The sequence below is a fragment of the Gekko japonicus genome, unplaced genomic scaffold (genome assembly GCF_001447785.1).
Source record: "Gekko japonicus isolate JY-2015 unplaced genomic scaffold, Gekko_japonicus_V1.1 scaffold2509, whole genome shotgun sequence".
Classification (NCBI taxonomy): Eukaryota; Metazoa; Chordata; class Lepidosauria; order Squamata; family Gekkonidae; genus Gekko; species Gekko japonicus.
Window position 1 is genome coordinate 39,165 of NW_015172082.1, and position 24,066 is coordinate 63,230.

General features: G+C 44.1%; 1 protein-coding gene across 1 annotated transcript in view; it reads left to right on the forward strand.

Moving 5' to 3' along the window:
• ALKBH8 (alkB homolog 8, tRNA methyltransferase) overlaps positions 1 to 24,066 on the forward strand; it is an 85,431-nt gene that overhangs the window by 32,719 nt on the left and 28,646 nt on the right. Inside the window, exons 8-10 of the mRNA XM_015420888.1 lie at positions 16,681 to 16,787; positions 21,777 to 21,928; positions 23,551 to 23,807. Of these exons, the coding sequence (XP_015276374.1) occupies positions 16,681 to 16,787; positions 21,777 to 21,928; positions 23,551 to 23,807 (516 nt within the window). The remainder of the gene's footprint in view (positions 1 to 16,680; positions 16,788 to 21,776; positions 21,929 to 23,550; positions 23,808 to 24,066) is intronic.

Genomic DNA, 24,066 nt, shown 5'->3' on the forward strand with positions numbered 1-24,066 from the left:
CGCCTGCCCGCTTCTCTCTGCCTCCTGCGGATAGCCAAACTCTCCTCGGTCTCCAGCACCAGGCTGGCACACTCCATGCCCGCAATCTCCATCGTGGGGAGCGCCCTGAAGAAGTAAGCCTCTCGAATGAACATCATCACTCCCCCCCCGCCCCTTAGTCCGCGATTGGTGTAGGACCGAAAACCCGGGTGGGGCAAGTTGGGAGAGAGCTACAGTCTCCCCCTCCCGCACCCAGGTCTCAGTCATACACACCAGGTCCGCTTGTTGTTCTGTGATGAAGTCCCGAAGGACTGTTGTCTTATTATTGATGGACATGGCATTGCACAACACCAATGACGGAGAGAGGTTCTTCATCCTAACTCCACTGCTGACCTCCCTCGGGATGGGTTGTAGGCTGGAAGGGCGTCGAGCCAATCCTCTTCTGATGGATTAAAGTACCCTGGTCCTGCTCCTACACCTGAGAAACACTCACCTGTCTGGTGTAAGGGGGGGAGGATTGTGTTTAAAGGCAGCAGGGAGGCTGGGCCAGCAGCAGCGGTTAGGAAATCCTGCTAAGCAAGCCTCTCCTATGGCTTTAAGGACTCCGCACCCCTTCCAACCCTTGACAGGCAGCTGTCTGTCAGGTGTAGGAAGAGCAGCGTGTCTGAAGGCATCGGAGAGGCTGGGTCAGCAGGATTGCTAAGGAGATGCTGCTTGGGCAGCCTCCCCAATGGATTTCAATGCTCTGCCCCTGCTCCTGCACCTGACAGACAACTGCCTGTCAGGTAGAGGAGAGGTGTGTGGGAGTGTGTCTAAAGCCACTGGGGAGGCTGGCCCAGCAGCATTGCTAAGGTGTTTCTGCTCAGGCAGCCTCCCTGATGGATTAAAGTACTCTGGCCATGCTCTTACACCTGACAGACACCCACTTGTCTGGCGTTGGGGGGGAGTGTGTTTAAAGGCATTGGTGATGCTGGGCCAGCAGCAGTGCTAAGGCGATCCTGTTGAGAAAGCCTCCATGATGACTGTAAGCATCCCACCCCCTCTCCTACACCTGACAGGCCTTGTCCAATGTAGGAGAGGGAGGGGTATTGTAAGCCATTGTGGAGGTTGGGCCAGCTCCCTGATGGCTTTAAGCACCCTGCAACCACTGCTGCACCTGACAGACAACTGCCTATCAGGTGTAGAAGGCGGGGTGTGTGTGTTTGAAGCCATGGGGAGGCTGGGCCAGCAGCATTACTGCACCTCACAGGCGGTTGGCCATTCCTGATTTCCTCAACTGCCATGAGCTCTCTGCAGCTGACCAATCAGAGGGTGGGGGGTGTAAGGAGGCAGCAGCCTGGCAGCCACATAGGAAGCAATGGGAGGAGCACATTTTACCCCTTTTGACCCCCTTAGGGGTCGAACTTCTAAAAATCCCTTCTTAGTGAGCATCTATGTCATGGTAGAAGTGCTCTCCCCAAATTTCGTGTTTTTAGGTCTAGGGGTTTGGCCTGGGCATTGATTTTATGTTGAGGGGACTTTCTTTTGTGTATATAGATGATGAGTCTTGTGGCCACAGAAAGTAACACTTTCTGTTGGCTGTTGGGCCTTAATATGGCCATGATCTATCCCCATGCGAACTGAAAACTATGTATTAAAAAGTTGATTTAAAACCTTTTGCCTACATATAAAGCTATGTTAAGGTTAACATCTAGCCATTTTTAGAGTGCAAATTACTCTTCCAGATTGGTAAATTTTACAGATACATGTGTGATAGAATGACCAGATGTCATTTCTTTTTGAGTCCTGTCCACTGAAATGTTCAAGTTCTGTTTCTTTCCAGTAAAATTGGCTGAAATGTTTGTTTGTTTGTTTGCTGAAGAAGCTTTTTGAGTGACAAGCTGAGTGCTGCCTGCTGACCCAAGATGGACAGAGGTTGGCTGCTAGTAGTCTGTTCAGTTTTTTCTATCCCCTGTGCCTGAGGCTTAGCAGCATTGTTTATGGAAGGAAATTGCAGGCAAGGTGGCTTTGGAAGCTCCATTCCTAAACAGCTGCAGGGTACCCAGAGCTAAGGACGGCTAAGGCTAACCAGGCTGTTTGGGGTGAATTAAAGTGGATGAGGTCGAAGGAGAGAAAAAGTCCCTCCATTATCTGTTGGCATCTGGATATCTGACACAGCTGGCACAATGGTGAGGTAAATTTCTATTTGAATTAATGGAATTATGTATAAATTTGCATCTATGAATAAATTCCGGTCTTATTTCGAGGGCTCTTGTCCTCTTTCTTTCGTCCTCCATAGATGGCCACCCTACTGCAGGGGGATTTGTCATTTCACCACATTCTTCTTGGTGTAAGCTCAGTTATCTAATCAGGATGCAACATTGGCTTGTGCTTCCCTAGGAGACAATTTGGTGTTTGTCCAAGGCTCTTTACCAGGGTGTGTTTTTACCCCAGCCAGTATCCACTGATGCAGGAGCCTCTGTGATTGATTAGTCTGGCCTCACAAAGAGAGGAGAGCTCACAACAACTCCCACATGGGGATGACTGTATCATTGCCTCTTGTGGTGTTGTTGTTTTTCAGGTCAGAAAACTATTGTATTGAGAATGCCCTGGTTTCTTTTTCTCTGGCTTTGAAAGGTGCTTCATTTCTGCACCATCGTGATACAGATTTTTATTAAAACACGCGCACAGTCTTTGCAAGACTACTGGAGAAGCAAGGTTTCCCTCTTTCATTTCAGTTGTTTCGATGGGATCCCTGGCCATAACATTCCACAATGCATCTTTCTTGCGCAAAAATGCCTGCTTGTTTCATCTCATCTTGATAGCCACTTCTAAGCAAGCCTTTCCCCCTCCATTTCATCCTCCCCATAACCCTGTGAGGTAGGTTAGGCTGACAGGTGCTGTGGAGGAGTATCTGTATTATGGACGAGTTGGCATTCGACTGCCAGATCTTATTATGCAGGTAATGCTGGGCAAAGCATTTCAAAGGAATTGCCTCAAGAGTGATGATCTTCACATAGGCTGTTATCAAAAGAAGCTATCTATAATCCACTCTCCAAGTGAGATAGCAGCATCCTACTTTACCCCCTTATCGTGGAGCTGAATTTTCTTTTTAAACGGGCTTTTGGTGGGTGGAGGGGGTTTGTACTCCCCGCTATCGTGTTGTTCTGTCAGTTGGCTCTTCTGTCATTTTGACACAGTAGACATTCAACGCTTTCACTCATGTTTCGTACTCCGTTCCAAAAAAAGACTGAGGAAAACATCTTTCACCAAATATAGTCAGGGCTGCGTGCATGTCACGATTCTGCTGGTGGGCAGAAAAAACTGCAGAATGGACCACGGAACCCAGCTTTCTGACAATCTCTGATTCTACTTTTGAAAAGTTAATTAAAAGTATAATTTTGGAACTTTAATTAACAGTCATGTTTACAGTAGGGCTGCCAAGTGGGGGCTGGTGGCGGGGAAACCCCCGCTTTGGAGGCCCGATTTCCGCCGACGCGGAATCGGGCCCCGGGGGGAACCCCGCCCCCCAAAGTGCAGCGTGGACCCGATCGGCAGAGGGAAAACTCTATGGTTTTCCCTCTGCCAATCGGGGCCATGCCCCCAATGTGCTCTATGTCATGCGTCACTTCCTGTGACGTGCAGGCGGCGCGCGTGCGCACACATCCCGCAGCGACTCCCGGAGCCCAGGGACAGTCCCCCGCCGGTGAGTATAAACGACTTGGCAACCCTAGCTCACAGGCATGGGTATGATCTACCCACACCTGCTTCTGTGTGGTGTGGTGTGGTGGTTAAGAGTGGCGGAGTCTGATCTGGAGAACCGGGTTTGGTTCCCCACTCTTCCACAGGAAGTCAGCTGGCTGACCTTGGGTCAGTCACACTTCTCTCAGCGCTCTCTCAGCCCCACCTACCTCACAGGGTGTCTGTTGTGGGGAGAGGAAGGGAAGGCGATTGTAAGCCTCTTTGAGACTCCTTAGGGCAGAGAAAAGCAGGGGGATAAAAACCTACTCTTCTGCATCAGTGGAAGAAAGCTTCCAGTTGTCCACAGATCTGAAATTTTTGTTGCCCATCAAGTTACACTCAGATGAATATCGCCAGATCAGTGCATGGAGCTCGTGAATGTATTGTTTTATGTTATTAACAGGAGTAACCACAACTTAATCGGACAGTTTCTTCTTAGCCTAAAGTAGTGCTTTCTTTTTCTGATGCCTGCAATGTTTCTTTTCTATTGTGTCTTTACTTTCTTTCTTCTCTGCTGTTTGGTAGTTTGTTGTACTGCTGAATTTCTCTAATAAACAGGAAGTGTTTATTAAGTGTTTCCTCCATCTGCCTGTATTCATACTGACCAGCCCCTCCTATGTGCAATGTTCCACATACAGTAAGATTCCTATAAGTAAGCTCCATCCATTGCAGATGACAGGAGTCACCTCTTCTTCCCAAGAATATTTTCCTTGACAGAGTTCTTTTCACCTCCTTTTTGATACTCTTTCTGTTGAGGCTACTTCTACAGTTCTGTGTCTCAGGCCTATTTTGAGGGAGGAGAATGCAAGTGTCAGTTGCTAGGCAACAGCTAGAGTAAAGGAGTATGTCAGCAGTCACCTAGCAACCCCCTGTCATTGATCTTCCTCCTCCTCTGTAACCGGTGGGGTTATTACAGGGGCTTTCTCATGGACCAGGATCCTGGAAAGTTTAATAGGTTATGTGGTTCAGGCTTTCCCTCTAAATGATATTTGGTCAAGGGCGTGGCTCTCCTCTTGCCCCTTCTTGAGTTCAGGCTTTCCCTCTAAATTATATTTTAGGGCGTGGCTCTCCTCTTGCCCCTTCTTGATTTGATTTTTTCTTTTGAAATCTGTTTCATTCCTATTTCCTCTCTGATGAATATATTCTTGAAAGAAATTGTAAAAAGCCCTGCTATCTAATGCACTTGATTAAATGTATGTCTCTTCTTCCTTTTCTTAAAAATCAGCGTTCTGTATCGATCCCTTTACCGATATCCACGTTTTCAGAATCTTGCTTTTTGTGATGTGTTGATGCAGATGCCCTGGGACTGAAATATAAATAAAAGTAATCTTAATTTCTGTATTTATCAGTAGTGGTTATTTTTATTTTCTGAGCTATTTTGGGCAGATCGGTACATGGAGCATGAAATGAACTTGCTGATGCCTGCCAGAAATTAACAGCTACCAAACTGAACTGTGCAGTATTAGAAAGCCGTTATCTGCCGCTGTTGCATTTCACTAATACCTCTGCTGTGGAATTCAGTAAGGAGGGCTAATTTCATCTAGCCTGTGACGTCATTCCCCATTGTTGTAGCCGTCTATTTTAAGGCTGTGGCAAATTTCAGTGAAAAGTTTTTCTGCATGCCGATGAAGCTGTGGCGTGGAAGAAACCAGAAGGAGGCACAATTGGTCTTTTAGGTGGCGAAAGAAGCTTCAAATTAGCAGCACTACAGTTCAGGCAGTGTCACCTCTCTTGGATGTCAGATGGAGTTCAATAATATCTCAGTTCAAAACCTAGGCCAATGAACTTCTCTCAGTTCTGTACACTGCAGTGTCCTTTGAGCCCTGAGGCTGATAGGCCTATGACCTCTATAGCTAGTAAGCCTCTATTAATTATGTGTGTTCTGATGATCTTGGGTGCCAAAGGTGCTATTTTCCCCCTTTGTTGGTTTGGGTTTGCTTATTAAGTATTGCACAATGTCTTCTCCTAGCTGCCTACAAGAGGAAAGGAATTCTGAGTTGTGCAGTGTCCAGCACTGTAAAAAGGGGCTCTAGGTTTGGTACATAGGATGTGCAGATCAGCTTTTACCACTCTGTTGAACTTGGATTTATGTAACGTGTGAGATACAGGGGTGTGTGTGTGTGTGTGTGGAAAAGGAGAAGGTGGATGACTGAAGACACAGTCTTTAACTGTGTGAAACTGTTAGCACAGTAATCCTAAAAACATTTTCCTGGGAGTGAGCCCTGCTGAATAGATCTGTGTAGACCCATTGGGGGGCTGTGGTGGCTCAAGTGGTTAAGACACTGAACTGCAGACCGGAAGGTCGGTAGTTCAGCAGTTCGAGACCCGAGTGTGCCGCATGACGGAGTGAGCTCCCATCTCTGGTCCCAGCTCTGGTACCAGCAAGATATTGCAAGTAGATAAATAGATACTGCTTCAGTGGGAAGGTAACAGCGTTCTGTGTGCCTCAGCATCTAGTCATGCTGCCCACATGATCATGGAAACGTCTTTGGACGGTGCTGGCTCTTCGGCTTGGAAACGGAGATGAGCACCGTATCCCTAGAGTCGGATTCGACTGGCTTTCGAGCAAGGGGAACCTTTACCTTTACTTTACTCTTTACCTAGACCCATTGGGAGCAATCCCTTAGCAGATCTGCTAAGGATGAGTCCCATTTTATTCCATGGAGCTTACTCCCAGGAGAGAGCAAGGTTCAAGTCAAGTATCACTTTGAAGACCACCAAGATTCCTTATACCCTGGAAATCCTGTTGGTATTTTTTGAAGATCACCAAGATTCCTTTTGACTCTTGAAAGCTTATACCCTGGAAATCCTGTTGGTATTTAAGGTGCTGTATGTATAAGTTAAGGGCTGTCAAGTGGCTTCCAACCTATGGCGACCCCCATTAACTAACGACCTCCAAAACATCCTATCATTAACAGCCTTGCTCAGGTCTTGTGAACTGAAGATCATGGCTTCCTTGTTTAAGTCGAGACATCTCATACCTCTTTTCCTGTTGCCTTTAACTTTTCCTAGCATTATTGTCTTTTCCTGAGACTCTTGTCTTGTAATGTGACCAAGGTATGATAGCCACAGTTTAGTCATTTTAGCTTCAAGAGAAGAAGAAGAGATTGGATTTATACCTGGCCCTTCGCTACCCAAAGGTGTCTCAGAGCAGCTTACAAACTTCTTTCCCTTCCCCTCTCCACAACAGACACCCTGTGAGGTAGGCAGGGCTGAGAGAGTTCTGACAGAAACTGCACTTTTTAAAGAACAGCTGTGCCAGAATTATGGCTTGCCCAAGGTCATCCAGCCAGGTGCAAGTGGAGGAGTGGGGAACCAAACCCGGTTCTCCCAGATTAGAGTCCGCGCACTTAACCACTACACCAAACTGGCTCTCACGCCAAACTGAAGAGAGTTTAGGCTTGATTTGATCTAGAACTCATTTGTTTGTCTTTTTGGCGGTCCATGCTATCCGTAAAACTCTCCTCCAGCACCACATTTTAAAGGAGTTTACTTTCCTCCTGTCAGCTTCCTTCACTGTCCAACTTTCACACCCCTACATAGTAAAGGGTAATGCTATGGCATGAATTAACTTGATTTTGGTTGCCAGTGACACATAAGAATCTTTTCTAGCTCCTTCATTGCTGCCCTTCTCAGTCTCAGTTTCCTGATTTCTCAGTCGCAGTCTCTCTTTTGGTTGATGATGGAGCCAAGGAACAGACAGTTTTGAACAATTTGAGTTTCTTCATCATCAACCTTAACGTGTGATTCCCCAGTAGTCAGTACTTTTGTCTTCTTGATGTTCAGCTCCTGCTTTGGCACTTTCTGCTTTAACGTTCATCAGTAGTTGTTTCAGGTCTTCGCTATTTTGTACCAGTAATGTGGTGTTATCTGCATGTCTCAAATTGTTAAAGTTTCTTCCTCCAGTTTTCACCCCACCTTCATCTAAATCTAAAAGCAGATCTAAATCTTGAAGGAGTTACTGGACTTGAATCTTGCTCCTCTACTGGAGACCAACACGGCTGCTCCCCAAACCCACTCCTAGGAAAGTGTTCTTAGAATTGCATCCTAAATGCCTTGAACCTAAGATAGCTCAGTTTGCATTCTGTCTTTTGGATTGCCACAACCATTAAGACTGATTTTTTATATTCTTCTTGACTGCGCGAAGTCTGAACAGCAAAGGAGACCCACCACTGTGGAACTTTCTTCCTCTGGAGGCCCATCAGAACCTAAATACTTTTTGGAAGAGCTGTAATACTCTTACGAGATTACTTTAATTCTGCTACCTGCGTTTATTGTATTTTTCTGCTGCTTTTAGATAATTTTAAACTTTTGCCCTTAATTTTGAAAAAGATGTAAGCTCCCGCTGGTCTTAAGTTTTGCAATCCTTTTTTGCTAACATTTTATAGGCCAGTTTAATTTGTTTTAATCGTTTTTTAAATTCTTTGTACATTTTGCTTTGATGTTAGTTGCCTTGAAATCCCAAAGCCTTGAAAGTACATGGTATGAATATTTAAAATAAATAATAGAACTATTATTTGGATTTGGCATTCAAGAGACTAGTTTAAACTATTAACCTCCTAAATCTGTTAAGAAGGTATAGGATGGGTGTCTATCTTTCTAAAATTATATATATCTATATTTTTATTTAAGTATTTATACATTGTGTGTCCCCCTATCCCCCCCCCCTGGGGACCCAAAGCATCTTTTGCATTCAGAACTAGATACACATAGGATAAATTTAGCTGAGAATGTAACATTTCACTTGTTTAAGAAAGTCCATTTTTTTCCTGGAAGTAAAACACATCTGTGTGGAATTTTGAGTATGTAGAAAGAGCAGTTTCTTCAAATGAGTTTTAAAAAATCCATTTCAAAAGCAAACCATGCTGTGTCTTGAATTATACTTTCCTATTTCCCATATGCCAATGTTGGCTGAAGAAATAAATTTCATTTTTTTGACATTTTTTATTCCTTGCAGGGAGTCCACTTGCTAAAGTGGGGATTTCAGACCCTGACTTTGTGTAATTTTCCATCAGTACTTGTATATTGCAGTCTAGTTCCCACAATGTTCCCTCTACTTTTCCCCCCCTACTTAGTGGAGCAGTTCACATCCTGAACAGAATATAATTGCTGTAATCTTAAAATGGGCAATGGGCAGTGCAAGACCCTGCGTGGCTCCAGACTGCTGCTGAGCGAGGCTTCCTGTGTTAATGAGCGGCCACTCACATGCACAGCTTAGAGGGAACAGTGTACCCAGAACAAGGATATTCTTTCACAATGCCACTGTGGATAAGATGCAAAGCTACTCTAAAAAAGGTCCTTTCAATCAACCCCTTGCTAAAGATTCACAAATAGGCAGTGCTTGGTTTTTGATGTTTGTTTGTTTTTAAAGGTGCCATATGCATATACAAGGTGGCACTGATTTTCATGAATTCCCCCCTCGGGAGAGCTCCCTGACAAGGTGCTGATACTCGGTATTGGTGAGTAGTGCCACCAGAAAAGCACTGTGAATAGCTTTCTGCCCGGTCACCTGTGTCCAGTAAGAATTGTGTTTAGGTGGCCAGGTAGGGAAGCTTTTGGAAAAGGGCTTTTGTGTCTGTGTGACTATGTGCACAACAAAAGATAAGGGGGGTGGGAATCTTAACCCAAAAAGAATTGAATTAAGAACCGAAAGGTTAAGGAAATCAGAATATAAGACCCAATAGTTCTATAAACTTGAAGTATAAATATTACCAAATATACAAAAATATAGATGTATTTATTGCAAAGTCAATAAAAACAAATATAGGCCCAAGTAATAGTCTCAATTCAGAATAAAATTGCAAGTTAATTTCAAAGATAGACCATTATTGACTCTGACCAAACACATTTCGGCCAATTGGCCTTCCACATTGATCAAACAATATTGTTACAGAGTGGCTCCAGACATTACAATAATACAGGTGAGATTGCTTTATAATCGTAATCTGTGACCTAAGGCAGGGGTATAAATCAGAGGCCTCATTCTAGATAACTTGCTGCCATGGTCAGGTACACTTCCCTTGAATAATGATACAGTCTGGAGCCAATAATAATGTAATCGTGCCACTATTACGGTATTATTGGCTCCAGACTGCATCTAATATATTTTTTTTGCCCAGGAAAGAAAAGGCACACAATTGAACCATTATTCAAGAGACTAGCAACTTTTTAAGGGCTGTTTTAATATAATCTTTGAAGTGCTGGAATCAGCAGATGGGTTCAGAAAATATGTGCAAACCATTGTCCAAGTTAAACACAAGGATTGTTTTGAATACATGACATTGTCTTATACTGAGTCAGACCCTTGGTATGCCAAGGTCAGTCTTATCTACTTGGGGTGGTTTCACAGAGTTTCAGGCAGAGGTCTTTCACATCACCTGATACTTGATCTGTTTAACTGGAGATGTTGGGGATTGAACTTAAGACTTTCTGCATACCAAACAGAAGCTTTGCTACTGAACCGCAGTCCTGCTCCTGCTAGTTTTCGTCTTACCAGTTGAGCACAACTATTTTGTTATGCAGCATAGGTGAATTTATAGTCTCCGTTATATCAGTGGGGTTATAAAGAATTGTTGATTTGGACTGTGGGAAGTCTGGACTGTGGGAAGACCAGTATCTATTATTTTTATTAATTTTGTACCATGCCTTTCTATTAACATGCTGACAGTGAAAATCAAAATCAGAGCTGGATGATGAATCTGAGAAAGGGGGATTTGACAATCGAACACTTAAACCCTGGAAGTCTTCTTGTTCTTTAACGTGCTACTGGACTCAAACCTAGCAAAAGTTTCAGTTTCTGATGGAAAATTACACAAAGTCAGGGTCTGAAATCCCCATTTTTGTTCAAGATGGCAGGTCAAATTCAGAGTACTTTAGGCTGTGCATGAAAGGACATCTCAAGGTAACAGGGCTGCATTAGCAGAAAGGCGCTGCAACAGCTTGATTGTTCTAGTTGTTTTTTCCTCTAGAAATGGAAAAGGTACAGAAGAGGGCTAGTAAAATGAGCAGCTTTGCTACAAGAAAGACTATAATAAAGTGTTTTTGTTTAGAAAGAAAAAAACAGCTGGGAGAACAGGACCTGGTAGATGTTTCTGAAGCTGTGAATTGTGTAGAGAAAAAGCTCAAGGCTGTTGTAGGGGCACATCTCCCCCCATCTTCATGTTCCCCTGACAGCCCACTACGATCCTTGAAAAGGTGATGCTGGGATTTACGGGATCCTTGGGGACAATTGCACATGGCATTAGAAAGTTCCATAAAGGAGGGTGATTCTGGTAAATTCCTGCTCTCCTTTCACAACTAGAGAAAATCTGTGGAGAAAACTCTCCACTGGCAGAAGAGCAAGGGCTAATTTTTGCCTGATTCCTTCCTCCTTAGTAGAGCTTCCTATGCTGCAGAGTGCTTTCTCCACAAGGGTTCCCCAACCTCCAGCTTTGCCTGGATGGGTTCTACAGGGGGCTGTTTGCTCAAGGATGAGTTGGGAGAGACCCACCTCCTGCTTGCAGTTCATGAGATCCAGCCCCATATATTTTTGGCTGGCTATTTGCGCAAATGAAGGCTTTCTTCTCTTATCGCCTGTTGATAACACTGTCTTCTTGGCTGATTCTGTTGGAAAGAGAATGCTGAACTAGGTGCATCCCTTGTTCTGATCCGGCAAGATTGTTCTTGTGTTCCAGTATGTTCAAAGGGTCTGATCCAGTCAGGGGCTATTCCATAGTTGTCAGTAGTGCCATGCTTGCCACCAGGGTTGCCAACTTCCTGGTGAGGCCTGGAGTTTTTCTGGAATTAGACTACAGACTAGAGAAATCCAGACTACAGAAATCAGTTCCTTTGCAGGAAATGGAAGGGTGGACTCTATGCCATCTTATCCCTACTGAGCTCACTCCCCTCCCCAAATTCCACTTTCTGCAGAAACTACCCAGTTTGTTGTAGAGTTTAGGAGCGCAGACTCTAATCAGGGAGAGCCGGGTTTGATTCCCCACTTCTCCACATGCAACTGCTGGTGTGACCTTGGGTCAGTCCCAAGTTCTCTCAGAGCTGTTCTCTCAAGGGCAGTTCTCTCAAAGCTCTCTCAGCCCCACCCACCTCACAGGGTGTCTGTTGTGGGGAGGGGAAAGGAAAGGAGGATATTGTAAACCACTCTGAGTGAAGGGCGGGGTATAAACCCAGCTCTTCTTCCCCCCCCCAAATATCCTGACATTCCCCAAGCCCTGATCTGCAACCCCATTTCTCCCTCCCCCCTACAGTGCTGAATTTATGAGTTCTAGGTGTGTTCCGATATTGCTAAATCCTCAAAAGGCATTAGCAAAATCTTCAAAAGGCATAAACAAAAATGAAGACTAAACAGAATGATATACTTGTTGTTCATAGAAAGAAGGGAGGGGGAACTGAGGAAGCTGCTGGAGCTTTTTGTAAGAAGATGAGCGTGGGCAGTTGGTGGAATTTAATAAACCAGGCAATGCTGGAAGCCTAACTGAATCCTTGGCTTTGTAATCACGGAAGGTGCTCATAGCCTGCATTACTTTTCCTGGAGCGATTAAGTCCTAGCTACACCAGTCAGCGTGAGAGATCAGGAGGCAATGAAAACTGTTAAACTCTCACCCTTAGGAGCTGGAGGTTCTCCGCAGCAGGTTTGCAATAATGAATCCTTTGTGGCTTATGGCAGGCAAGCTCTGATTCCAAATAAGCAAGTGGAAAAGAGAAGCAGGGAATGATTTGAGCCGATGTTATGGGCATTTCAGACGGGTGATGAAATGGCAAGCCGTGTCTTTTAAAACGTGGGAAGGTTCCGTCAGGTATTTGTCACTGGATGGCAGCTACCCACTCTCCCAGGTGGCCATCCAGCTGCCCAATCAAAAGGATAGGATTTATCCCCGGATAAACCAAAATGACTTTTATGTATTCATTTGTATTTACATTCATTTTCTCAATGAGACTCAAAACTATTACAGTGTAAATCAATGCAATCAATTGGGTGACTGGGGCATTATAGTTGGGATCTGTCATGCATGCAGAAGGTCCCAGGTTCAATCTCCAGCATCACCAGATAAAAGGATTGGGCAGTAGGTCTTGCTCCTCTTTGCCTCTGAAAAGGAAATAGGAAGATACTTTCAGCAGCCCAACTTTGGCTGCCATTATTGCTTTTCACTAATCTTATGTTGTTCTGGAAACATTTTTTCCTAATCTAGCCCTGCCATACTTGTCCATGTTGGTACCAGTTTCTCTCTCCTAGCATGCTTTGCTCCCTTCCAACAGATGGTTTGTACTCTTTCAGCCAGATATACTTTAATTCATACATTCATTCACCACCGGGGTACCCCACTTTAGTGTTCTTGAGGGATGCTCTGTTCTTCAGATAGTCATCCAATAAAGGAATGGGTGTGTGTGTGTGTTTTCCTACACCAGAGGTTCCCGACCCTATTGAGTCTGTGGGCACTTTTGAAATTTTGAGGAAGGGGAGTAGACATTACCATAAAATGGCATTCTTGCGTGATAGAACAGTCATAAAACACTGGGAGGTTCTGAGCCCATTGTCTTCCTATGATGGGGGCAACCATTTCTGTAAAGATGTGCCTTGCAGACCTAAATATGATTTCTCCTGGAGTCCTCTGAAGTACCTCCTGCTCCATTGAGGTGGAAGAAAGGCAAGACTGGCACTGCACTTTGGGAAGGAGAGGTTTTGGGGTAGAAGGCAGTGGGCATCAGGAAACACATCAGCAGGATTATGGTACCTGTTGGCACCATATTGGGGATCACTGTTCTACATGGTGTGACTCCTTTGTATCTGGCCAGGTTATATGACAAAATCGCCACTATTCAGCTAAAACAGCTGCATTGTTGTTGAGCACATGTGTGTTTGGGGATAGCCAATACACAGCATGTAAAACCAAAGTGTAACATTAAAATCTAAGAACATAAGAGACGCCAATGTTGGATCAGGCCAAAGGCCCATCCAGTCCAACACTCTGTATCATACAGTGGCCAGAAATACCAGTGCCATCAGGAGGTCCACCAGTGGGTGGAATATGCCCATCTTTATTTTCTTTAGGAGTGATAACTGTGGGCAAAGTTATCCAACGCCTTGATTTAAATGTAAAGCTCCAGGGGGCTGGGGTGGGAGAGGGAGATGAAATTACCTCCATGGCCACATCCAACCAGAATATTGCCTGTTCTTGATGTAGAGCAACTTTCAGAAAATTTTTCATGTTATCAGAGGGTAGCCAAGTTGGTCTACAGTTGGAAGCTTTGGTTCTCAAAAGCTCTGACAGTAGGGAGCTCTGATGAATGGAGCTTTGACTGTCAAAAGCTTCCATCCCCAAAAAAATCTTGTTGGTCTCTTAAGGTGCTAACTGGACCTGAATCTAGCTGTTCTTCATGTTTGTGTGTTCCAGTCTCTTTTTTGCACCTTTGAAGAGTCACGTTCAAAACCAGCTCATTGATATCTTGCCTTTCTGCAGCTTCTGTTGTTGGAGTCTGCAAGCTTTTGAGCTGCTCAGATCTACCTGATGAAGAGTTGTTTATAATAACCTAGACGTGGATATGTTTCTACACCCTTAGAACTTGGCCCAGTTAACAAGATCACTTTATAGGTTACTACATCTCTCTCTTTTTTCAAATTGACATTGCATCTCCTATTCCCAGTTCCAACGTAACAGCAGCTATTAATGCTGCTAAACAATGACTCACTTTATATAGCCTCTTTTAACAATGATTTCCCCACTGTCTCTTTTGTGCCCCGCCAAATGTAATTTCAGCTGTGCAGAACTTTTAAACCTTTAAGAAATACCCTTTTCTCCCACCCCGTTCTTCATTGTCCCCCCGCCACGTTACTTTGTCTATGTCTTATGCAACTGGACCAGCATTCAGGATGCAGGTGTTTGCTTTGACGCCTCAGTGTTTTTAGAAATAGCTTCACATATCCCCTTGTCATGAACCTCCCCTCCAACGTCATGTTTACACTAAGGAGCATTATTATTAGTTCATACGTTTCTCTCGCACTTTCAGGGGAGTGGCTGGGTGGTGAGCCTGTGTACGCCTCCCCCCTTTCCATATAGTTGCAGAGAAATATTATAAAGGGTTGTATGGGATTGAAAACATCCCCCCCAGCAGTTTCCTCCCACCCCCTTTTTAAAATTATTGACTGCACACCCTGGTGAGGCACACCATAGGCGAGTTGGAAATTTGATCTTTATTGACTTTGCCACCTCTGAGAATAAAGAAAATGGGTAAAAAACGAAAATAGTAATTGGAAATAGCTCCTGTGGAGGAAAGCTGTCATGAGGCGGATTGATTTGGCCGTGGCAGAAGTAGCACTATTGATTGCGAGGCTGTAGTGAATTAAAAAAAAAAAAAAGAGGTCCAGAAACCTTAATCTGCCTTTGTGTCTGTGGGCGTGTGAGGGAGAGTGAGACAAAGAAATGGCAGCTTGGGATGTTCGGCTAGGAGAAAGACTTACAAAGAGCTATAGGGGCGCGTTATCGCGTCTCCTTCAGCAGTGGCCTCGCTGTGGGGTGGGTGGGAATAGAATTCTTCAAAATCACAGCAGGGTTAATTTTTCTTATTATTGTGCTACAAAGAATGATAGAAATTACTTTTTTTTAAAAAAAAAAGTCTTCAAGATAACATTATCCGGGGGGGAAGCAAGCCTCTCGCAGATGTGGAAATTGGAGGCACTAACGATGCATTGTGTGTGTCAGTTGCCAGACAGACACTGAAAATGTCTAACTTTGTGAAGTGCTCCCCTCTGAATTTTTTTTCAAAGAGAGAAGCAGTGTTTAATCTGTGTGAGGCCCGCTCTGCCTGCAGTCTTCCGAGACAGCCTTAGTCTGCCTGCCAAAATCAGCATCCCCCTAGCAGGTTGATAAATCTCTTTTTTTGCAGCCCAGCAGGCCACAGGTATTGGCTGTGGGTCTCTTAGGTAGAGCAAGCATGCTCTTTGCGAAAGGAGTACTGTGCCATCATTGTTTCTCCCCCCAAAGTAGCTCCTTGGATTTGGGCTTCAAAATGTTTAATGGACAGCCACTCTGAAGCCGGAGCTCTGGCGTGAACAAAATATTTATTTATTTAATTCATTTGTACCCTGCCTTAATAGCATATGAAGTGTTGCATTTCTTCGTTGGGAATGTCCAGGGCATGCAGCAGGGATTCTACTGCATTACAGAGATCAGGGTAGCCCCTTCTGATCTCTGGTGTTCATCAGTGACTTTCTGTCGTGGCCAGTGTCAGACTCTAGGGTCAGTCTAAGCTGAATTCTTCTGCTGAGGAGTCCTTACGGTTCCTGAGTCCTGGCTGACCCATGACAGCCCATAAGTATCTGGCATTGCCTTAATCTTCCCTCTAAATCAGGGTTTGTGGGCTCTTGTCATGTTTTGGTGGCATATACCCTGTTGTAGGGTTTCCAGCTCTGGCTTGGGAAATTCCTGGATACTTTGTGTGTGTGTGTGTGTGTGGGAGCCTTGGGAGGGTGGGGTTTGGGGAGGGGAGGGTATAATGCTATAGAGTTTTCCTTCTGCCCTCATTTCTTCCAGTAATGAAGACTTGTTGGCCCTCTTGGTGGCTTCTTGTGTTGTATGCTTAACACCTCTTGCTCTCCCATTCAATGAAAGCATATTCTTAGTTCTTGCTCTTTTGAAAATGGTATTAGTGAAAGTTACCATCCAAATATCCAAGAAGGGGTTAGAGGTGCATTGTAGCTTCAGAGTACACCCTGGAGGGGACCTTGCTGGGCTATTCTGTCATCTGGAATCTCCCCAAAAGTCTTTGCTATCTGTTGGGAAGGTGGGGACGTACCCTATTGCCAGAACTCTTTATTTCAATTAAAATGCCGGCCATGGTGGCTCAAGGCAGCATACGCAAGCCAGCCCAGCTTTTGGGCATACACACAAAAAAATTATTCCCAAACTCTGCAGATTGAAAAAAAAACAGATCTTCACTATATATGGCCAGTTCCAAGGATTGCTGGCTTATTCTATCCTTTATTTGCAGATTGTGATGGACTTCAAGCATCCAGATGGACAGGCAGTGGCAGTGATGCTGCCTCAACGCAGTTTACTTTTGATGAGTGGAGAATCCAGATACCTTTGGACCCATGGGTAGGTGTTGAAGTTCATCTATTAATTATATTGCAAGCCTAAAACCAGTGAAGTGTCAGAATAATTACTGTCTTCCCTGCTGTTTGTTAGGAGAAGCCAGTGAATGTGTTTCTGGTTTACCCTTATTAGTTTATTTATTTATTTATCTATACCCTACTGATCTCCCCCGTGGGGACCCAAAATGGCTTACAGCATCATTTGTCCCTTCTCCACGTTACCCTCATAGCAACAGTAACAAAGAGAGTAACAGGTCCAAGGCCACCCAGTGAGCTTCCATAGCAGAGTAGAGATTTGGACTTGGGTCTCCCAGGTCCTTGTTCCAGTTCTGTAACCACTATACTGTGCTGGTGTAAGCAAACACCATGGGTCTGTGTGGCACATTGCAAAGTAACACAAGTGAAAAAGGAAGCCCCCCCCCAGCTTACAATTTAAATGTTGGCAGCAGGGAAGACAGGGAAGAAAAGACAAAGCAAGAGAAACAGGGAAAGTATATGTACAGGCACAATTGCAAGTAACTTGGGGCTCAATTTCAGTAAGGGGTCAGGACTAAAGAGGCTCCAAATAAAATGGGGATTTTGAAGTAGGGTTTTGGAGGAAGAGAGACTGGTGTCATGGAAGTGATGTGGGTGGGAATGCCAGCTATGGGAGGTGTCAAGGGGGAGGTGATGGAGTTGTAGACCTTTAAAGGGAACAAGAGTGATAGAGCTGGAGGAGTGATTGTCATTGGTAGGGATATTTTGGGCTATGAGTAGGCCTTCTCTCTGAAGATAGGATAGGGCAGCTTGGACTTGCAAGTATAAACTTTGAGAGACTGTGAAGAGTTAATTCATCACAGAAACAGAGAGCCTTGAGTGACAGGCTGCTCCAAGCAATCTGATTGGTTAGCATCAGCTGAACAGAAAGAGACTTTAGAGCTGAATGTTAAGGAGGAGAATTTATTCGGAATTCAGCCCTCACTGAGTTTAACACAGACAAGAGAACTGGGGAAAGTTGGCAATAATGAGTGGGTAGTTTGACGGAGACTCCCATTCAGGCCAAGTTAAGGGGATAGATCTTCTAGAGCAGTGGTTCTCAACCTTCCTAATGCCGCGACCCTTTAATACAGTTCCTCATGTTGTGGTGATCCCTAACCATAAAATTGTTTTCGTCACTATCATAAGACCATCGAAAATTTATGTTTTCCGATGGTCTTAGGAGACCCCTGTGAAAGGGTCGTTCAACCCCCAAAGGGGTCGTGACCCACAGGTTGAGAACCACTGTTCTAGAGAGAGAAGGTCTAAACAGGGTGATAGTTCTGAAAAGTACAGAGATTAGAGAAGGGCACAAACCAGGAAAATGGAGGCTCATCCCAATTCATGGTTCGTTGGGTCACACAAACCGTGAATCTTCACAATCCTCCCCATTTAATGAACCAGAATGGGGGGGGAGATCATCCCTCCCTCCTTTCTGCTGGTGGTTGCTCTCCGAGGCCAACTGAATGAACGGGGGGGGGGGGAGAGATCTTGCAAAAGCCATTTAAAGGGAACATTCCCTTTAAATAGCTTTTGCAAGCCGCACAGCACACACAAGTGAAGTCCAAGTTCACTTGGAAATAGACAAACTCACCACTTGGACTTCATTTGTGCACAAACGGCACAAATCTCCATGAAAAACGAAATTAGGTTCATGAGCCGGTTCATGCCCATCCCTAACAGAGATCCCTGGTCTGATGGGGTTAGAAACTGCTTTTAGAGAACTTAAGGGTCAGTTAAAAACTCAAGCTGGGTACTGGTGCTTCAAAAGGAGGAGTTTGGGTACTGGAAAGAGAGTACAAGCCTTCTGGAATCCAAAAGAGGGAGAGAATACTCAAGAAAAGTATACTGAAGTGTTTGGAGAAAACATTGGAACAAAAGCCTCTCAACATAAAGATTTAAGTCACCGTGAAAAGCTTAAGAAAGCCTCATTAGCCTGAAACATAAGAACTAAAGTCTGTGCATGTATAGATATTACCTCAGAGTTATCTATATAGAGTTACCTAAGAAATTTTATCCCCATTTCACCTGACCTTTCCTCTCTATGTTGAATAAAATATTTTGCTAATTTGGAATATAGGAACTTCTTGAGTGCCATTTAAGTAGTATAAGTTAAAGGGGGCTGCCATTCATTCCCTCAGGTTCCTAGGCTGAGTAGACAGCCAAAATAATGTACTGTGACAGGGTGGGACAGCGCTTAGGGCTCTTTAGCTTGGAGAAATGATGACTGAGGGGTGACATGATTGAGGTTTATAGGATTGTGCATGGGATAGAGCAGGTAGAGAAAGAGGTACTTTTCTCCCTTTCTCACAATACAAGAACTCGTGGGCACTCCATGAAACTGCTGAGCGGTCAGGTTAGAACAGATAAAAGGAAGTACTTCTTCACCCAAAGAGTGATTAACACTTGGAATTCACTGCCACAGGAAGTGGTGGCGGCTACAAGCATGGACGGCTTCAAAAGGGAATTAGATAAGCATATGGAGCAGAGGTCCATCAGTGGCTATAGGAACTCTGGGGCAAGTGATGCTCTGTCTTCTTGGTGCTTGGGGGGGGGGTCAACAGTGGGAGGGCTTCTAATGTCCTGGCCCCACTGCTGGACCTCCTGATGGCACCTGGTATTTTTGGCCACTGTGTGACAGAGTGTTGGACTGGATGGGCCTTTGGCCTGATCCAACATTGGCATCTCTTATGTTCTCATGATAATTCTTCATGAAAGAAGAAAACAGATAACTAGGGTGGCTCAGTCACAAGAAAGGGAAAGAAAAACAGAGGGAAAATCTTGCCTCTGAGGGAGGGAAGTGGACGGGGGTGTCATAGTTATGTGCGTGTGTTTTGGCTTCATAATATTATTTTTCTTGCTGTAGTATATTCTGACAGGTCTGAATGTTAGCTCACCAGCAAAGAAGTCAATAACAGACTGACTGCTTGTCTTGCTGGGAGTCAAGTGCTGATGACTTTTGAAGCCAACAGTTCTGGGGGGATTTCAATCCAGGTGTCTCCATCAGAACCCATTTTTTTTCTTCCTGAGGAAAATTCTGCATTAATATCACTGATTACTGAAGAAAAGGCTCCGTATGAGCTGACTTGAAATTCTGCAGGATTTCCCTGAGGAATCTGAATGATTCTACACTCCTCTGTTTTTAAAAAAAACAAGATAAGACTGCCTGGGGAAATGAGTTTCTGCTGCTCTCTCTGTCTGCTCTCTGTTCATTGCTTTTTAAAATTTCATGGCTTCCTTTCTTTTTGTCATTTTTATGGTGAGAGATCTGCTTTGTGGTGGAATTGCTCATTTATTTGTGACATTTATGTTCCACCCTTCCTCCAAGAAGCTCTGGGTGATGTACGTGTTCTTTCCCTTACATACAACTACCCTGTGAGGGAGGTTACATTGAGAGGATATGTGTGGTGCAATGTCATCCAGTAAGTTTCAGAACCTGAGCAGGGGTTTGAACCCAGGTTTTCAACTCCATACCTCTAACCACAACACAGTTCCTATGTCAGAAACTATTATTTTTCTTCTGTGGGCCATTCCCAACCACCGCACAACATGTTTCTTGTAAGCACAAGCTTGAAAAAGCTTTATATATACACACTTCAAATATATATAGGGAATTTTCACACACACTAAATAACGCACTTTCAATCCACTTTCAGTGCACTTTGCAACTGGAGTTTACTGTGTGAAATGGCAAAATCTACTTTCAAAAGGCTGCTGAAGTGTATTGAAACTGCATTATTTAGCATGTCTGCAAGTGCCTAATATGTGGTCTGTAAAATTTACTTGCTAAATGTATAACATAATAGTTCCAACACCCCAATCTGAATTGCCCAGGGCATAATCCACATCTGTCTGAATTCTATTCCCCTGAACAGCCCTGGGCTAACAGGGGCTGTGTCATTATTGTCAATGCTAAAGAATGATCTCTGAGCACAGGTGTGAAATCTCAGTTTCCACCATTTCATAGATGACAGTGGGAAAGCACAGACCCCTGTGCTCACATCAGAGCAGGCCCATTAGAGCAAGGCATCTGGTAGTTTTGATCAGATTCACTGAGAGCTGAATAAAATTTGCATTGGGGGCTGGTCATTCTCACAAATTGCAAGTAATAAAACAGAAGAAAAAACAAAACAGAAGTCTGGTGGCTTATGAAAGACTAACAGCATTGATAGCCATGTGAGTTTTTGTGAGTAAGAGTTCACGAAAATTTATGCGTGGAATAAATGTTATCAGTCTTTAAGGAGGAAAAGAGGAAGACGCAACATGAGGTGGATTGATTCAAGCAAGACCTGAGCAAGGCTGTTAATGATAGGAAGTTTTGAAGGTCATTAATTCATAGGGTCTCCATAAGTCAGAAATGACTTTGTCAGCATTTAACACAGACTAACATGGCTGCTGCTCTGGAATTATTATGTAAATTTGTGGGTCCATCTGCATATGTTTCTCCTTTCCTGCCTGCAGTAGGGATAACTATGCATGTTGGAGTCTACCCAGTTTAAGCATAAAATGAAAGTCTGAAAATAATCTCAGCAGTTCATCTGTATAAATATTAGGTGGCACAAAAAAATCTTACATATACAGAAGAAAGAATATCATTTTAGTTGTTTCGTGCGAAATTGGCCATAGATATTCAGGTCTTCGTATTTCACAGGATTTTAAAGAACTATTTCGTCAGATAGGTTGAATTCATTAAGCTTCCTTCTATTGAGTCAGGGTGTTAATCCATATAGCTCAGTATTGTCTACTCTGGCTGCCACCATCTCTGCATGATCTCAGGCAGGGCGGGGTCTTCTCCAGCAACGGTCACATGCAGTCTGTAATTGGTGGTGCCAAGGTTTGAATCTGGTTCTTTTGCATGCAAAGCAAATGCCCAGCCACTGAGCCACAGCTATTGCCCTAAATATAATTGAATTACAATGAGCTTTGTAAGCAAATGTAAGAACTCTACCTAAAACCTAATGATTGTTTTATGTTTAAGCATCACACCCAGGAAGTTTGATATTGTTCAAGCATCTGGAGGATGGAAAGTGGGAACTGTGTCTGCAAACATTGGAGATTTAACCTTAAACAAAAGAGGGAAAAGGACGTCTTTTACATTCAGAAAAGTGAGGAGAAGTCCTTGCAATTGTGGTAAGCTTTCGAATCTCTGGCATAACTCAAATTAAATCTAGTGTGAATCATGTAGAGAAGTATTGAGGTTTTCAGCAGTGATCACATTTGAATATGCATAGCCAGGGGTCATTTCGTAGAAACAAAGCTTCCGGAGCTCATTAGCATAACTCATTTGCATAGGCCACCCCCCCTGACATCACCGGAAGTGTGTCAGAAGGCACCACCCACCGCTCAGGCTCCACTGGACTGTTTTGGATTGCTAGCTATTGGGGGGGGGGGGACGGGACGGGCAGATCTGTCCTGGCAGAGGAGGGAGAGCTTGTCCCTGAATAAAACTTGGTCTTAAAGGTGCCACTGGACTGGTTTGGACTGGGGGGCCGGGGGGAGCTCTGCAGCTTACCTGGCTGCTTCTTGCTCTGACTGAGGGCTGCTGGGAGCAGGGGGTGGGGCTTGTTGCATGTGCCCGCTCCCTGGGCTCTTTACTGCCGGAGCTCTGCTCCTGTGCGCTCCTGCAGGAAATGACCCCTGTGCATAGCACAGCTGTACAGTTTGAGTTGTTAGCTGCTTTCCGGCAAACCAGGGTTTGCAGATTAGAAAATGGCCTCAGGAAACTGTAATCCCTCTCCCTTCCTGGCTATCCTCTCCGGAGTAAAAATTATCCTTTCTTCCTTTCTTAGCATAAACCATGGCTAAGAACTGCATATGTACCAGTGCTAACCATGGTTTATGGTGACCACAGTTCCATTAGAAACCAGAATTTGAAGCCATCATGTTGTGGATTTGTGGACCATGATTTCAGCAGAATCTTACCTGTCTATTTGAAATATTCATACCCCATCCATCACCTTAATAAGGGGCTTATGGTTTCAAGTAAGCATTAACCATAGTGTTGGTGCATAAACTATGCCTAATGCTGATAAAAGGGGATGGGTGGGAATTTGCTCTGGAGTGAGTAGAAAGGAATATTAAGAGCATGTGTACTTGAAGCTGGCTCCCAGTTTGCAAAATATGAATTTCTGGAAGATACTGTTGTAGCACTATTTTGTGCCTTGGTGCGTAATCATACCAGTTTGGGGCTTGCATTGGTGCTCATAAGATTATCAAAGATCAGTTAATTTAATCTGTAAAATGTGCCGCTAATCATTGAAAATCTGGCCATTTTAGCAAGCACACTAACTGTAATCCTGTCTTTTCAAGCTTGACTTAGTGATTTCACATTCTGTTGGTAGTCCCTTGTGTGGTACCTCTTGGGATGCATCTCCAGAAGGTCTTCCTGGACCAGGGAATGGTGGTGGGAAGGGAGAAGCTGAAAAGCTCCCATGTGTACATGGAATGCTACTTGCAGCTGTTTGAATCCTGCCATTCAGCTGCTGTGGAAGAGAGGTGAACCATATGTCCATAGCACCACCTGGATCCTCTTGTGGTGCCCCCATTTAAACTGGTGGATAAGGCCTAAATTGCCAGAGGGGGAAGACCTTTTCAGGGATATGAAGGGTTGATATTTTCATTATTAGTTTGCCTTTTAAAATTCTAAATTTGCAGTACTGTTTTCAGCTTTCATTGTTCTCCTTTGTAACAAAAAAGGAATATTCTGGTTCAAAGTATGCTATTCCTCAAAAAAAGTTATCCTTTTTTCCTAGTTTACCCTTCTGTGTGTGACAGTCAGCGTAAAGATACAGCGCCTTCATTCCCTGTCAGTGATAGCGACGCTTCGAAGCTAGAGGAGAAGTACGTCCATGAGGTTTATGAGGAAATTGCTGGGCATTTCAGCAACACCAGACACAGCCCTTGGCCACGAGTAGTTGAATTCCTTAGTGGCTTACCGTGTGGAGCTGTGGTGGCTGATGTTGGCTGCGGGAATGGAAAGTATTTAGGAGTCGGCAAGGATTTGTATATGGTAAGGCACTGTTCCGAGAGCACTTTTTTCATTTGCTTTGTAGGGAATAATTTATGCAAGAAGCTCTATATTCTAAGGACTGACTTTTCTGTGCAGGAAAAATGTGATTCCTTTCTTTCCTAATGAATATATGAATTCTGATTAATAGTCCACACACACACAGACTTCTGTCACACTAACATTGGAATCCTATGTTATACATTTCTAAGTCCATTGAAGTCAATGGGCTTAGAAAGATGCAACTTTGTTTAGGCTGCAA